The sequence below is a fragment of the Bombus flavifrons genome, chromosome 5 (genome assembly GCF_040668555.2).
Source record: "Bombus flavifrons isolate JBK064 chromosome 5, iyBomFlav1_principal, whole genome shotgun sequence".
Classification (NCBI taxonomy): domain Eukaryota; kingdom Metazoa; phylum Arthropoda; class Insecta; order Hymenoptera; family Apidae; genus Bombus; species Bombus flavifrons.
Genome location: NC_138446.1, coordinates 16250261 through 16266985, shown reverse-complemented (window position 1 = coordinate 16266985; position 16725 = coordinate 16250261). Strand labels below are relative to the sequence as shown.

The window sequence follows — 16725 nt, the reverse complement described above, 5'->3', positions numbered from 1 at the left end:
GAAAAGAGAAGAGGTACTACATGGGGATGGAAGGGTGGTTACTACGGTGGCGATACGATGCTCTTTCCACGTCTTCGTCGCTTATCGTGTGTATAGTCCGATTCGCTTCGCGGTCTCCATGGGAACCCGCGGAAAAACCTATCGATTCTCCCTTTCGACTCCTCTGAAAGAGAACTCCTTCGAGTATCCTTTGGCCACTTTCCGTTTCTCTCATCTTCTACGGATACTCTTTCGTCTCCTCTTTCCGGCGGGAGCCACAGCTTTACCTTCCTCGACAGGGTCAGCTTTTACTCTCTGGCGTTGGTCTCCGGAAAAGAAAAAGAACGGAAGAGTCGGAGCGAAGGGGAGAAGAAGACAGAAGGGGGCACGGCAATGCCGTTAAAAGAGGTTTATTTCGCTAATAAGACCGGACTTGTGCTGTGCTTATTGAAACAATAAAGAATCACCCCTGTGGGCGGAGGAAGGAAACCCTCAAGATGGCGACCCTTCCTGGTCATGCCGTGGATATACCAGAGGTACGTGCACTGGTTCCAGAGTGTCGGCTGATCAACTCCCGATGGATTTATGGCTACGATATTGTGGTACGCCTTCACCTTCCTTTTGTCTCGAGTTTCGTGTTTCTATCGTATCGTTCTTTGCCATCTGCTTTCCAGCTACATTGAAATCAAGCACTGCTTTCGTGCGACGAAACGTTAACGTTAGGGTATATGAAAAATGAACGAAAAATCATCGAACGTGAAACGTTTGAGTCGTTTTCCTTTCACGCTGTCGTGATACGGATCGAGCGATAATTATAGTAAAAAAAAATTGGCGAAAGAGCGACGGTAGTACGACTACGAAAGAATGAATGAAGCCTACATGACCTAGTTTATCGACGCGTAATTTGGGTTACCGGTGAGAAGGTTGGATTAGAATCGAAGGGTCGTAAGTATACGGGTGCACGTCAGAGTTTGCGGCGCTCACCTCCCTAATATGCTGCGTTATCGCGAGATTTATCGGTTATCGGTTACGTGCACTTCCCTCGGCTGCGGCTCCGTCAGCTTTACTCCTACTTTTTCTCGCCATTTTCGTCACCGATGGGGATCCTGTTGCGGACGTCTATTAGGTGCACGGCTCTTTAACATCAAATATTCTCCATGGAACGTTTTTCAAAGTCGCTTCGGCATTAAAAGCATTCTTTAGCCGTGGCCGTGTGCAATTTTTCCCTATCTAATGAGTTTCGTAAAAGCACGAAGACGTCCCCGTATCGAGAGGACAAAAAGGACCACCGCTATTTGCAACTTATGAGGGCAATTCCGAACTCGGTCACGTTCGACCGGTCGAAAGCTTCGAACTTTACGTCCTCGTCGTATCCCTCCTTATCGCGTTGCCACGACGTAATAGTGAAACTTTCCTTTTGTGGACCGAACCGAGTGGTTTTGCGTAAACGAGTTCCACGGGTATGAAATGGGCAAGATACAGCGGAGGATGGTGTGTCTCGTTGAGAATCGATAGAGCTCCTACCGAGACTACCCCGCGAGACACGAATTCCCGGATTCCATGTCGCCACCCCTAAAAACTCCATCTACGAGAGCGCTCGGCCTGTTCGCCTCCCTCGATCCACCACCACCCCTTCGGTACTCCTCGAGGCACCACATTACCTCTGGACGAGAGGACTTCGAGTATGGAAAGAGAGATCGACCACCGAGGAGAGGGAGAGACGAGCCTCGCTACAGGGGAGAGATAGGAAAAGAGGAAGAAGGAAAGAGGTGGAGAGAGCAACGCAAAGGGCCGAGTACAATGGTCCGCGTCGGAGATTCGGAAACGTCGGGACCCGGCATTCTGAATGGGAGACGAATGAGGAGTCTGCCCCAACTGGATCGCAGGACAATGCATTCGGGAAAACGAATGTTAACGTTGACGATAACGCGGCTCGCTAGGAGATAGATGGTTGTTCGAGTTTCTTCGTAGAGGACGATCGTGTCTCGACCTTTCCATGATTAACGTTATCGGAAACGGTGATAGCGTCGTAAGATAGATGGCTACGGCTAAGATAAAACGCGGTAAATGCGGCTTATCTGTTGGAACGTGCGCGAACAGCTAGCGACGAACCTATCGGTGACTGATTTGCACGAAAGCTCTAGTCAGGTTGTAGCCAATTTAATTTTACGCTCACTCGACCGCTAGTGATCCAAATTGTAGCCGCGCACGACGCGAGGTTAAACGTATCTTGACTATTTATAAACCAGTAACGGTTATGCTAATTTTGCGTACGAGTGATAAATCTCGCATTTCTATTTTGCAGCTATTACGAGCAGCAAGTTGCTTCAGAAAGATGAAACGTAATCCGAAACTTTTGTTCCAGACAGTGACAACGCTCTGTTACGAGCAATGAGGAATACTTTCAAGATACGTCATCGAAGGCAACGACTAGGGATGCTACCTTTGCTCGACTTCTCGCTGCGGGTTAATCGGCCACCAAGGTAAACGAAGCTATTATTCGCTAATATGTTTGAACGAGTATCATCGTTGGAATAAAGATCTTTTACGGCGGGTCTTCTCCACCCATTCGGGAGACACCCTTTGATTAAACCGACGTATCTACGATTTATGATGGATAATTGCACGTAATAGGAGTGCTCACGGTACTGTATCGTCTCGAGCGTGATAAAGGTGACAGCGAAGCGAACATGGGCGCGAACGCGTGATCATTTCCGACAGAGGGAACGGAAATTATGGTGTTAGCGTTCCTAATTAAACCTAAATACGAGCGTCCACTTAAGAAACCACCCCGCCGATAAATTTGATACCGTTATCGCGCGTTACACGTGAAACGTAGTCAAAAATGACTCTATCGTGGCCGGCAATGAATCAAAGATGCAAAAAGCAACGAGGTATCTACCGATTCGATTACCAAGGATCGGTAAGTCGTTCTACCTTCGAGTAGCTGATGACGTCCCTGAAATTCACGATCCATGATTCAAGGTGGTTTCTCCACCCTCTCGAGGTAGCCATAGACCACGATATTATAGGGCGAAAACGGTAAATAGCCCTAATAATGCGAAATCTCGGTAGCCATAAATACGAGCGGACGATATCTGGTTACTGATCTCGGTGGCATGTCCAGGAGCTGCGTTGCCGTGTCTCGCAGCGTTGATACCGGTTGCCCCACACAGTACTCACGTAAGTATCGTGGGTACTGGAAGTACTCACGTCAAGTATGTGCACGGCTTATCATACCTCTCGCGACCAGTATATGGTCTTCCTGTTCTTTATGCGAATACACGTGGGACTTGCGATGTACCATGCTCTTTCTCCTCCACAAAATATGTCGGATTCGTCGAGGGGACAAACACAAGTGGATTCTTTGATCTTTTCTATCGTCGAATCGCGTGGCGTTCCCCTATCCGACCGATCTCGTCGCCGATTGTTTTATAGTTTTCACCTTTTACTTTTCCCGGTTAGACGTCGGTGCTACCCGGTTTACAATTTGTTGGAAAGACAGGGACCTATGAAATTCGTAATTGTTACGATCCGAACAACTTCATTTTACGTAGATCAGATGCAGAGCAAAGTTCATTTCTGGTATATAAGACGGGAATCGAGAGAGAGAGAGAGAGAGAGAGAGAGAGAGAGAGAGAGAGAGAGAAAGCCAGACTTGTAAACATGTCGCTCAAAGGTAAACCACGTCACACCGTGCTTCCTGCGCGGCACCTCGAATTTCCATTCATTGTTATTCCATAATCCATAATCAGTGATGAAACACGAGATTGTCCATGTGTTGTACGGAGAAGGATGAAAAACGAAGGTATTAACACGACTCAAGGGTGAGGATAGATCGACGGTCGGAAGGAAAGCGTACGCGGGGACACGATGTTATTAAGAACTGACGTGTACCCGTGCACGCACGAACAATCTTCTCGCGTTCGCCGTGATTTTCATAAGATATTGTAATTGTTTTAACAATCGACACTAATGGATATTCTTGGTAACGCGACTCGCGCCTTCAATTTATTCTCACCTATAGTTTTTAATGAAAAATATAGTGCAGAAAATGATAGAGCCTGTTAATTCCCGATGCAATTAGCTTTGTCACTTGTACTCGCAATTAGCAGCGGTCAATGGTCGTACGCTTTCGGTATTCGTGGTTCGTTTCGATATGCTCGAAATTTATCAGCTTGGTCACCGGTATAAATCGTACCGTGCGATACCATAAAGAACGATGTTAAACACGACGTTATTTACGAGTAGTTCGGCAGTATTCCTCTTCGTGAGAGACAGGCCAGGCCGAGCCGTGCGTGTCAGGGCAATTCTTTCCGCGACCGAGGCAAAAATACGTTCGTGGGTTCTTTTATACACCCTCCTCCGAAGACAATCTCGATGTCTCCCGTCGCTGTGTGGCGTGTCGTGTGGTGGACATCACTCCGGCTCGGAGTGGGTGGTAAGAGAGCGCCTCGAAAGGGTGTAGCGTGTCCGGTATCTCGTGTTGGGATCGCAAGAGACATTTCGTCCCCCCAAGAAGTCAGTTCAGCTCCCACAAATGACCATCGCCGACCACCACCATCGCCGCCACCGCTTCGTTCGCCACGCCATCGAGTTAACCCCCTTTTCCCATCAACCCCCGTTGCTTTCGTATCTTCTAGTCGCCTTCTGCACCGTTCGCGCAGATGAAACGATAAACGAATTTATTACGCTCGAATGAACGAAACCGAGTGTCCTTAGCGAGTAAAACGACGGACGCCATTTATGGAAAAAGCACAATTATTCCGTTCCATGTTCTTTTCCATGTTCTTTTCCATGTTCTTTTCAATGTTCTTTTTCATGTTGTCCAGCTTCGATCGCTCGAAACGTTCCTACTATATATTGCGTACATTTACGATACGAGGTTAATGATTCCGTCGAATTTGTTACGTCTCGGTGCGTAAACAAGACTTACGAACATTTTACTTGTTTTGCTGTGTTTACAAATAAAGCAATTACATTACTATACTATGCTGTCGTAGTGCAGACTAGTTTGACGTTCCATTTGTATTTGCGTCGGTCGAACAACGACGCTTGCCGTTATCTATGCGTAGAATTTTAAACGAGTCTCACTGCCATTAAAAGAATTATATAACAATGGAACTTTGTCGATGATAATCGTACGAACGGTGTTTGATTTCGTAATCTACATCTAACGTATTCACGATAATGTGATATTATGATTCTACAGCAACTTCAATCCTGACTTACTGGGATTTACAATGTCAGACTCTTTTTTATAATATTCGTTTGATGCAACATTCTCTAAATTATTAGAGATACGTATGTATCGCGATACTATGTATCGACTTACAATAATTATGTACTATCGGTACAAACAAACCGTTACCACAGTTACCACAGGAACGTATCTTACCGTCGGCATATCACTTCCAACGTTACCTACCACTGGAATGGAATAAGATTGCCGCAGTCTGCTGACTACATTTGAAATCAAATAGAAAGTTACATAATTTGAAAAGGAAATATAGAGTAATCTGATTTAAAGTGTTATAATAATTTCGTAAAATTATACCTACTGGTTTATTCTGACTACTTTTCCACCTACTTTTCTAAACTACAAACAATACTTAAAATAAATCGCTTCGAGAGAGAAATTCTGATTTAGGATGTTATCTAACGTTATGGCCGATAAATCAAAATTGATTTTTTAGTCCTCTAAAAATATAAATTTATGCCACGTTTCATCTGCCAGAAGCATATCTCTTGAGGTAACTGAATTTTTATCGATATACCAAAAGTAACCATCGTTCGGTCTCAAATAATTATTTCTCCTAGAACGTTCGTTCTAAAATAGCCAATTACATGAAAATAAGATAACCGAAGTGAGGTCTTCGTTAGTATTTTATATAGAGTAGTATGCCATAATTATAGCGGTTAAAAGAATTTTGTTGATTTATTCGCAAGGTCGACGATATTGGTAGCGAGGAATGACTAAAAACGCGGACTGATTCTGTCATCTTGTGGCGAAGTTGCGAGTGAATCGAGTATCAGCCGTCGAGCAGGGATGCCAACGAGACGCGCGCATCCACGGCAGATCGTACGCGGAGTCGCGTCGTAAACAAGGATCCGTTTCATCGGTAGCCGTATTTCCAAAGTTTCCTCGCGAATCTGTCCGTCGTACGTGGATATTTTGCCATATCACTAAGCGAGTCGTTTATCAAGCCACGGCGTAGAAACGTTCGCAACCGAAGGACACCGCAAACGCAACATTTTCCGAACGTTTTTACGGTGGTGTTAGTGCGCGGGTTGGCAAGCGTTGCTCGAGTGCAGTAGGGCTGCCATTTTCCGTGTGTTGCGGTACACGAGCGAGAAAAAGATAGATATCCGTGTACGGACAAGGACGGTAAAGGTCCCGAACACACGGATTTTCGTGGTGCAAAAGACAGAGGAATTCGTCGTGCGTTGATTCATCCCGGAACTGTAACTCGTAATCGCAGTGAAAACGAAGAAAACAAAGGCAAAGGTGGAGGGACGAGTCGCGGGAGCGCGCGCCCGAAACTGGCCCGACGATCAAGGTTAGTTCCTCTTTTCATTTTCGTATTCTTCCTGGTCGTCCTCTTGAGCAGAAACGAGCACGTCTGGTCCGTCCTCGAATAGAACGTTATTGCGTTGTTTCAATTGTTACCGTGGAGAGATTTCTCGCGATAATGGCTCCCTATCTGACACCTTATCGTATCGCGACCGATCAGCTGACTTTTTTTTACGCATCTACCGCGTGTATCTCGCTAAACACCGACACGTTTCAATACGGATGCGCTCGTTAAAGATACGCCATTCCATGGACAGTTTGCCGTCTGGAAGCGGTAACGATTCCGACCGTTTGAAAATACCGATCGCCACGCACGTTCGACGTATGTATATCCAATTCTATCGATGGAGTAATGCTAATCGTCCTGCTGCGTATATTCGTTAACGATACGGTATTCGTCGAATTTCACACGGTGCATCTTTGATCTTTGGGTTAATCGTCTCGGCTCCCAAGTTGTGTGCACACGAGCGTGGCCACCACGAATTTAAAACCATGTCACATCGGCACGAATCGATCGATAAAGTCGTTCGCGAATTCGCTATCGGATGTACGATCGGGTGCATTGTTTACGCATCCGCTGTACCTTGTCTTCGCTTCTATCTCGTTTCGTGCGTTTTTCGTTCGAAACCCCTACAACTGTTCGCGATAATCTCATTACGAGCAGTAAGTACGTAATTTCTAGCTTCGGTATGCGAGCGGTTTCGGCAGTTTTTCGGCGCTCAGCTGCCGCCCGTAAAATTCCCGCTTGCTTTACGCTCGTTCGAAGAAACGATGCCGGCTTTTTTTTTTTTTTTGGTGACCGATACGGGGCAAAAACTTTACGATATTTCTCCACAGTGTTTCTAGAGTTCCCTATTCGAACAGAACCGTAGCCGCTCGCGTTAAAATTTTAGCCGGAAAGGGACAACGAGGGAAACTGTTCACAATGCAGAAAGCAATCAAATATCAATTTCACCGTGGGCATTTCTCGCCGAACGAGATAACGTTGGCCGGTGAAACGGGCCACGGGATGGGACTGGACGATCATTTTCCAATTTACACGGAACGGTTTCAATTATGAAAGCGATCTTGAAACATCACGTACGTGTAACGAGGAAAAAAGAGACCGCACGTCGGTGCCGTACTCCGCGTTATCGTCAATATTACGCCAACCTTGGTTGTGTTTAAGCGATTAACCTGCAATAACCGAGAAACACTGTGTGTCCGGCTTGTAATCGGCTTTCGTAAGAACTTGCTATCTACCGATGTCCGGTTGTAAACAACCGTTACCACGACGTTACGTTCTTTTTTTTCTGTCGTACTATTCCGTCCAATGGAATCGCGGATGTATCCCTATAGTCCCGCGATGGTTTTACGCATTTATTGTGGTCGTACGCGGTTTCTAACCTTTCTCGGGGCAGAATTGACGGCTCGCGTGTAACGACGATCGGTAATCGTATTATTACCTTCTGTATAGCCAGTCGCTTGGCTCTCTTATACGACGATTTCACGTTAATCAGCGGTGTAGCAGCCGCGTGTCTTGTTCCAATAATCGTTGCACTTCCTGATTCATGGCTTCCTGCTGCGGGCTTGGATTTATTATACAAAACCGGTCGACCGATCTTTTGTTTCTCTCCCGTTTGTGCACACGCGTGTCTACGTGTGCCGAACGTAACTATTTTTTTAAACGATTATATTCTTGTCAAATAAAAGTCCCTTGTTAAGCTCTTTTTATATCGTAGAACGATTGGTTCTTTTTTGGTTCTTCTTTGTTCGTTTATTCTATGGACTTTCGTACGTATAAACGCGCTCTGAAACGTCACGTTTTATTCAGGATGCTAGAACGCGCGGAGTATAGTGTTTTCCGCCTAAGCGTCGCAATCGTAAAAATCGTTGGAGCCGGCTGGCTCACGTCACAGTATGGAGGAAGGCCTAACTTATGAGCACTGCAAGCATTCGAAGCTTTACGTTATTACCAAGGGAACAATTTTTCCTAAGAAAATCAGGATGTTATAACAAAAGCAGATGTTACGACTGTTCTGCCTGTTCCTGAATACTACGATCTTCATTGCTTTTATCAAACAAAAGTTTGTTCGTGGAACGACATACGCGATCTACCAAAGTGAAATAAATTAATTTGAAGTTATACGATACTGTGACTCGGTAACAAATATTCAGATAAATAAATACAGTATTTCAGCATACGCTACATTGACCGAATGCTGTAACGGATCAGCTTCCAAAACCAGTTACATATATATAGTTACCTACCCGTTACTTTTAGCCACCATCTCTGTGTATTTAAAAATACAAATTCCCCTATTTTTTTTTCTTTCTTCGTCTTGTTAAACGAACCGACGTTCGTTCGTACGTATCAAGAAGCAGATATCTCGCTTACATATGTTAGAAACGGGGTCGAGAAAGTTTACACGTATAACGATGCAAGTATAAACACATAAATGTCGGAGATTACACAATGTCCGAGTACGAAGCTGAAAGAAAACGGTGCTCTCGTTTTCGAAAACGCGAGATAGTAGTTGAAGGTAACCGATGACTCGGTTTCGCGGGCAAACACATGCGGTCGTGATAATGCGAAAAGTTATTTTAACGAGATTCGATGGTAACGCGGAACGGCGGTTGCTGTGTTGCGCGGCTCGAGCGCGTCAGGTTACTTTTTCTAATTTAGCCAGGGTAACGGGGTAAACTAGATTGTGCTTGTACCGCCGGAAGAGTCTCTCCGACTCGCGAGAACTCGGCTAACGTCGTTTGGAATAGGCGACGTAACGTTACTCGGGTCAAAGCAGCCGTGGATCCCCGGCCGAAAAGCTAAGCAGCTCTTCGCCACGCGTTATAACTCGCGATTTAAAACTCATAAGCTTCGCCGCGTCCGTTTACGAGTCTCTCAGAACCTTCTGCAACTTCTGCCCGCTCGCTGCTTTCTGGAAACTTTGAACGTGAAAGACGCGCGCTCCTCAAGTATCCTTTGGGGATAACGTCGTCGTTGCTGTAAACAAAGTAGCTCGACTTCCTCGAGCTTCGTTATTTTCATCCCCCGGTGTCGACGCGAGGCTCCTGCTTTCGACGTTCCACCAGTCGTTGGAAATTTTATGCCTGCTGGAACCGAGAGGCGGTGTCGAGCGCGGTTGCAGACGAAAACCAGGCAATTCAGATACGTAATTGCATCAGGTTTTCCAGTTAGCGAATCGGTATAGAGCGGTAATCCAATAGCGAACCGCTAAACGGATTTTCTAGCTAAACACGCAATTCCGATATGCAGCTCGTTACCTGACAGTGTTGTAATATAAACTACCTTTTTGTTTTAACGAAAACGATCCATCTTAAATCTATTTATCGAATTGAAATTTATTAGACGCGTTCGTCTGTATGTTTCTTATTACATGTTTTCAGTTCCCAGAAGACAAAACGAAATAATTCTAATTATAAACGATAATTCTTTTAACACGATACGATATACGAACTTCCTTAAATACCAAGCGAACACGAAGATATTACTTTTTCGTATTAATCTCTAGCGATAATGGCCTTCTTCTCTGTTATATTTCGTTGGTACTCGGATTAATTCATCTTTCGGTTGTCACTGGGAATCTGGTCCGACAATGGGTGTTTCAGTAGCCACCCACACCAGACGCTGTCATCTGTTCTCTGACTATCGGAGAAGGGACGCGTGTAAACGTAGCCACGTGTGTCCCTGTCTTTGGTATTAGTTCGATGAAAGCAATCGGGTCAACGGCTTCGTCGCTGTTCTGTGTCGCGCAGTCGATAAGAATCGAACGTGAACTTCGAAGGAAACTTCGTCACATGTCTTAGACGCGTATCGACGTCCCTGAAATTCAAAAGTTGCAAGATGCCCCGTCAATTCGGAATTCGTGCGCTCGAAATTTCCTCGCCAAACCTGCTGTCGAACTGCGTCAAACTTTTCGCCAGATCGAAGCCTCGGCGTTTTACGTATAGAAATTACACAGCTTCCTCTCGTGGTAGTTTTCGTTTGCTTCTCGAATTTCGGATAACATACTCTTCGGGGGGAGAAGAACGAGAACGGGACGAGCAAGAAAACAGGATAGAATTTCGTAAGATGCCGTTTCTTCGAATGGAATCGTATCGATCTCGTTGGCACTGTGTAGCTACTCTTCGTCTTAAGATCTACTATCTACGGTGGAGGGAATTCAGCGTCAGGATTTCTCACGTGTCATTACATTTCACGAGGCGACGATAAAGCGATAAACCTTCGCTTTGCTTCTGCTTCGGTCTGTCGAGTTTCGTTGCGAAAAGCACGGACGTACGCTCGCTCGCACTCGTCCGTTTCTACTTAACGAGGACGACACCAGAGAACCGAACTATTACTCGGATGTTCTCGCTGAAAATAGGAGAATTACCCGTTTCAAAGATACCAGGAGTCGTCAGTCGTTACTTAGTTCCGTATAGTGAAAGATCGTTGTTCGCGCGTCGAATAAATTTAATCGCGTTTTTCGATCTTTCGAACGAATTGGTACTAATTTTTCGCGGGGAACACAGGAATTGTAATTTAATTACGCGTCGACGACGCTGTGCAGGTCTGTCTGTGCAGGTGTCGGCTAATGATATTCGCTGGAACGATAAGAATTTCAATTCTAGAGCTGCTTCGTGCAGGTCGATTTTAGCGCAACGACCGTGATTATCGATCAAATCCACGGTTGTACGTTTCAATGGAAAAGATAGCAGCCAACTTTAACGTTTCACGTCATCGAATTCTAACTTTAACCGCGTGAAAGATAAATTTAAAAGCGGCAGTATCGGACATAGGTATATCGCAAGGTATCATAACTCGAAGCAATTCAAACTTCGTTAAACACACGGAATAAAAATTCTTTGTAAAGAAACGAGAAAACATCGAGCTACATCGTGTTACAAGAGAAACGTTTCCACGTATACCGGGATTTCACGAACAAACGCGTAAGGACTGCTTTGTAAGAATCGGACTGTACCATGGGAAAATGGTGCATGGGGCGTGTGTACGCGTGTATCGTAAACTCTATTTTCTATGTAGAGACCAGTCGAGAGTAGAAGCGACAGCGGAAAACGAGTAGCACTTTGTACAAAGGCCGCGCCACTGAAAATGGCGTCTCCTTCTACGGGCAAATGCGTTTCTCGTTGAGTGGTAGCGACGCGCGCGCGCGCGCTCCAGCAAGCGCCAGGTGAGCGTGTAAAGCGTAGGTGATGGTATACGTTGTACAATGTATACGATCGGTCCACGGCACGCCGCACGGCACGAAAACGGCGTGCGTCCGTCGACCAACGCGGCGCGGACGGCGATCCGGCCGAGCGCGAACGAGTTTCGGTGAACCGGTGTTAAATGCGTTTTCGATGGCGCCGTAATTTCGCCGGAGTTGTTTCACCGTCGATTGATCGGAAACGTCGACGAGAGGCCGCTTCGTTTCCACGCTTATCGAATACCGCCTCTCGAATCGCGTTTTATCTACGTGCACGTTAACGTCGTTGTAGTTTTTCTCGTCTCTCCTTTCTTTTTTCCTCTCGAAGTCTTGTCTTTTCGGTTTGTCTTTCGCAGCGAGGAGAGTTTACGAATATTTTTCTCGACCATCCGTAGGATAATTTTCCGTTTTCTAATTCGCCTTTAAGTTTCTGCGAATGTTCGATGGAACGGTCTTTAGAGCTGCGTTACTGGCCAACCGTTCGGATCGCTTTCACAAGCGAAAATTCACGAGATTCGTGTTCGTCATCGATGTTTTAACCCAATTGCCTTGACCAACATACGTGTATCTGGTATTACGCAAGTGAAAGAAAACGATAGTAGTAGCAGCGAGTGCAAAGGTATTGGCAGAGGCTGTAAATCGTGTCTGTATGACATAACCGGGAGAAAACATGGACAAACAGTTTCCATCGCTGTCGTTAGCAACGAGCTCGTATCGCTAATTTGTTCGGCAACGATGTTTCCAGACAACGAGTTGGATTTCTGAGTCGCGATTGAGTCAGTGTGCAGGGCGTGTTTCTCTCTCTCTCTCTCTCTCTCTCTCTCCCTCTTATGCTACGGTCCTTTTATTCCCAGCGACCTCAGTCTGAACAATATTATGAAATGACTGGGTACATATATACAGACATAAACGTACGACTATGCGCATGAAATATTCATAGGGAAGTTTCTTTGGTGACCCCTGTGCATCTAGGCAAAGAAAAGAGCTAAAGAAAGGAAAAATAGGAAGAAAAGGAAGGAACGTTTCATTTGATACGACTATCGGCCGGACGTTATTCGTGCGCCTTCGTTATTCGTGGCTTTTCATATCGTACCGTTCCGCTGAAATGTCACTGCGATTTAGTTATATACGTATATAGGTAGTAGCACCGCCTCTATACCGACTTGCTTTACGGCCCCGTAATTTTTTAATCCCGCCCCGGTGTCACTGCGAGGAATATAAACGCGCGATTAAAGAGGCGCGGCCCGTTACAAAACGATGCGCGTTCACGAGCTTAACGAGCGCAATAACGCGTCGCGAGCGCCCAGACTTTTTCACGCCTATCGCGCTGCTCTCCGCTTCATCGCGACGAGAGGGAAAATTCAGGATAGCGTCGGATAGAGGCGAAGCGCAAATGGAAAAAAGAAACGTCGCTTGGCAAGCGACACTGTTGCCATTAGAATATCTGTGACGCGCGATGCAGCTACACGCGATTCTTCGATACGTACGCGCGCATTTTCCATTCGTCAGAGAGTAGCTAACCGGAATACGTGTAACGTATCGTCGAGAGAAATTCTCACGATACAGACGCGTTTCCGTTTTTCAGACTAATAAAACATCGAATTATCAACGAACAGATTCTGCGCGAAAACGTCTGGCGCTGTCGGATGATTCTTCCGTCGTCGATCGGATAATTAGCTTATAACGACCACGTTTTCGGTATCGTTAGTAGCTGTGGAAACTTTACGAAATACGCGCAATCGTCGAGACTACCGTCTTCTTAATTAAATCTCGAAATATGTTGTTACTGGCAAAGCGACGTGATGTAATGTTCGTTAGTCGACTCGAAGGTAGACGCTTCGCGTCGCACGACCAAATATCGTGCATACGCCAGCCTCGTTACGTAGCTTTAATTCTTGCTTACCTCGGATGGATCGCAGATGGTGGTTATAGAAATTTGTTATAACGAATTGTAAATGTGTCTTTACGGTCTCCGTAACGAATCATATCGAATGGAAGATATTCCTTACAGTTAAAAGTTATATCCCTTGGTATCTAGTTCAAAGTTATTTTCCTTTCTATCTTTGCGACGCGCGTTAGTCTCAAGACAAACACCGTGGTCGAACGTAATACTTCCGATATCCAACGATGAAATCGGCCGACGCGACGTCGCAGTTGACAATGGCGAGCAGAGGCGGGCGAACGAAAACCCGGAGATCCATTAGCGTTCCATTTGGACCACTGTCTCGTATAAAATCATAAGAAAGCTAACATACACGTTTATTTATTTAACGTTGCAGCATGTCGCGTAGTGGCGTGTGCATGTCGAAATGTCACACGTGCCGCGTTTACGTATCGCCACATTGGCCGCCCGCATTGCTTTCGATGCCGCGTATAGAACAGAACGAAGAGAGAAACAGGGGCTTTATCGAGGACGGGAGAGAGCACGTTGGGAAAGAAACTTGTCAGCATCAATGTCTCGGCTCGGCAGCAGCACAATGTTATCGACCGCAGGAGTGTCCGATTCCTATCCAACGCATTTTTTTCACCGCGACTATTGTGTCACCGTGCTTTATCGAACGTTGTTCGCCGAGATAGGGGCCAGCGTTGTTAACCTGGCCGGACTCTTAGCCGCGAGACAATTTGAGCCCGGGAATTTCAACTTGAGAAATGAGAGGATCCTTTGTCCCTTTTCGCCTCCAATTGGAAATCTTCGCCCGAAAGAACTCTCGAAGAGATAGCCGCGAAAGAAACGACGCGTTTTTTCGCCGCGATTCTTTCTTAGGATGGCTCCGTCCGTGTCGAGAAAAATATTTCGCTCGTTAAAAGAGATCCTGACCGACGAAGCGGAAGGCAGCGTTTCAAGTAACAACGATCCTCCGTTGTTTATTCGTTCGCGATCGAAGTGATATCGAGAAAAAGAGATCGACTTTCGTCGCAATTTCTATGCGATAAAAGAAAATTCTTAGTTAGAGGCACGGTAGGCGACCGAAGCTATTCGTGCTCCCTCCTTCGACTAATTCTGGATGAAATATTCACGCGAGATGATTGCAGTGGAAGAATCTCGCGTCCCATCCTCGCGTGGAAGCGTATTATTAGAGAGTTTATCGAGCTGGCGGCTGTGCAATGTAAATTCGCGGAGGAATTATTTTCTCGGAATGTCGCTTGTTATCGACGGTATTATTAATATTGTCGCTTTCATAAACGACGCCACCAACTGCTCGCTGATGCAACGTCGATTTAGATACGAGTTCTTCTATGCACAAGTTGCTACGCTATGTCAGTCCTCGTACCTCCGTATGCACGCAATGTAAACTAATATTGATTTAAAATTCTCGTATATTGCGCGACAAATTCTACGAAGGACACGTGTCCGCGTAATTATGCAACCCTTTGAAATCGAAAGGGCCGAGTCACGGACCACTGAATTTTATAGTATGACGTCATTCATTTTTTGGAATATAAAGCGTAACGTTAAAAAAGTTGTACGAAGCTTATCGATTAAATTGGCGGTCTTTTAATATTAAAATCGCAAAAAATGAAAAAGTTAAAAGTAAGTAGTTAATTATTATATATTAATTAATGTATAACGAAAGGTACGTTGAAATGCAGCGTAATAGTACATGATAGGAATTCGTTGATGTAAGATCGTAGCAGGCGATTTTATAATTAATTTATACCTATATTTTAATAACATTAAGATTAGTTATTACAAAAAAATTGTAATAATCTTAATCAATGGTAAGATTATTCGAAATATTCGAGATACGAAAGATAAATAAGCCGGATGTATAAAGGAACCAGAATTAAATAAATAAAGTTGTATAAACAAGGGAAAACTGACGGAACTCGCGAAGTCGTATACAACGAATCCCTAAAAAAAAAGGTAAAACTACTGGATTACCGAAGATGTGCTAATAACGGAAATTAATCGATATGTAAAGTCAGTTCGCCTTGACCAGGTTTCGTTTACTACAGTAACACGCGCCGTAGCGAATAAATCGGCTTTTATGCAAACCGCAATTCAGCGATTTTATGTGGAGCTCTTTACACGAATAACCGTGACAATAAGAGGAATATTGCACAACGATCTGCCATTGTTCCTCACCGTGTCCTCGTGTTAATTTCTCGAGCAATAATTTTTTTAGTTTATCGCTTTCTTGTATTAAGGCGTGGTGGATAGAGGCAAGAAGGTTTTCCATTACAGCGTACAAAGTTACGAGATACCTCTTAGCAATAAAAAGCAGAGAAAGGAGATTCGATAGAAAAGCACGTTGGATCGTCGATAGCGCGAGTCTCGGATGGTCGTTCGAGTCGAGGCTTTAAAAAAAATGTTTAAGAGTCACTTGCTTGTCATGTGCACGCGTGTCTGAGTCTGAAAGTACATAGTCTGTCACTGCGTTTCGTTACACGAGCTCCAAAGACACTTCACGGTTCGTTTACCTTAGCTACGGTGCTTCTACCGAAATACTCTACGGTCTACGAAGCTTCGAGACTTCTTTCAAGCTTTCTCTATCCTTTTCTCAATCGGTTGAATCGAAAGATCGATAAATCGATCGTGTTACAGGTCAGTTTTATACGAGGCTCCTATTTTCATTTTTGTTTGGTCGTTGAACGATAATTCACGGATCACGATACACGGACTTAAAAATATGGGGAAGCTCGTGGAGAAGGTTAAATCGAAATTAATCGGTGGAATCGCATGGAAAGACTTTAACCGCGGAAACGGCTCAATTCGCGTGTTTCTCGATGCCGAAATGATAAACGATTGGACGGATTGGCGCGTCGCGTCGAGCGAATCCGCTGCAATTAGATTCTGGCCAAGTATTTGTTCGTTAAAGCGACGAAATGAAAGCAAACTGCGCGTTACCGCGTCAATTTTGTCGGCTGATGGAGCGCCATCGATCAGTCGATCGAATCGATCCTTCGTCATTAACGGGCCGATTCATCCTCGCTGCGAACGTAATTAGAATAAACGTCCATTAATATTCCGGCACGGCATTCGCG

General features: G+C 45.1%; 1 protein-coding gene across 1 annotated transcript in view; it reads left to right on the top strand.

The window, feature by feature from the left end:
• LOC138180221 (protein gustavus) overlaps positions 1–16725 on the top strand; it is a 185773-nt gene that overhangs the window by 8271 nt on the left and 160777 nt on the right. The window contains exon 2 of the mRNA XM_069113850.1: positions 2345–2462. Within this exon, the coding sequence (XP_068969951.1) occupies positions 2371–2462 (92 nt within the window). The 5' untranslated portion in view covers positions 2345–2370. The remainder of the gene's footprint in view (positions 1–2344; positions 2463–16725) is intronic.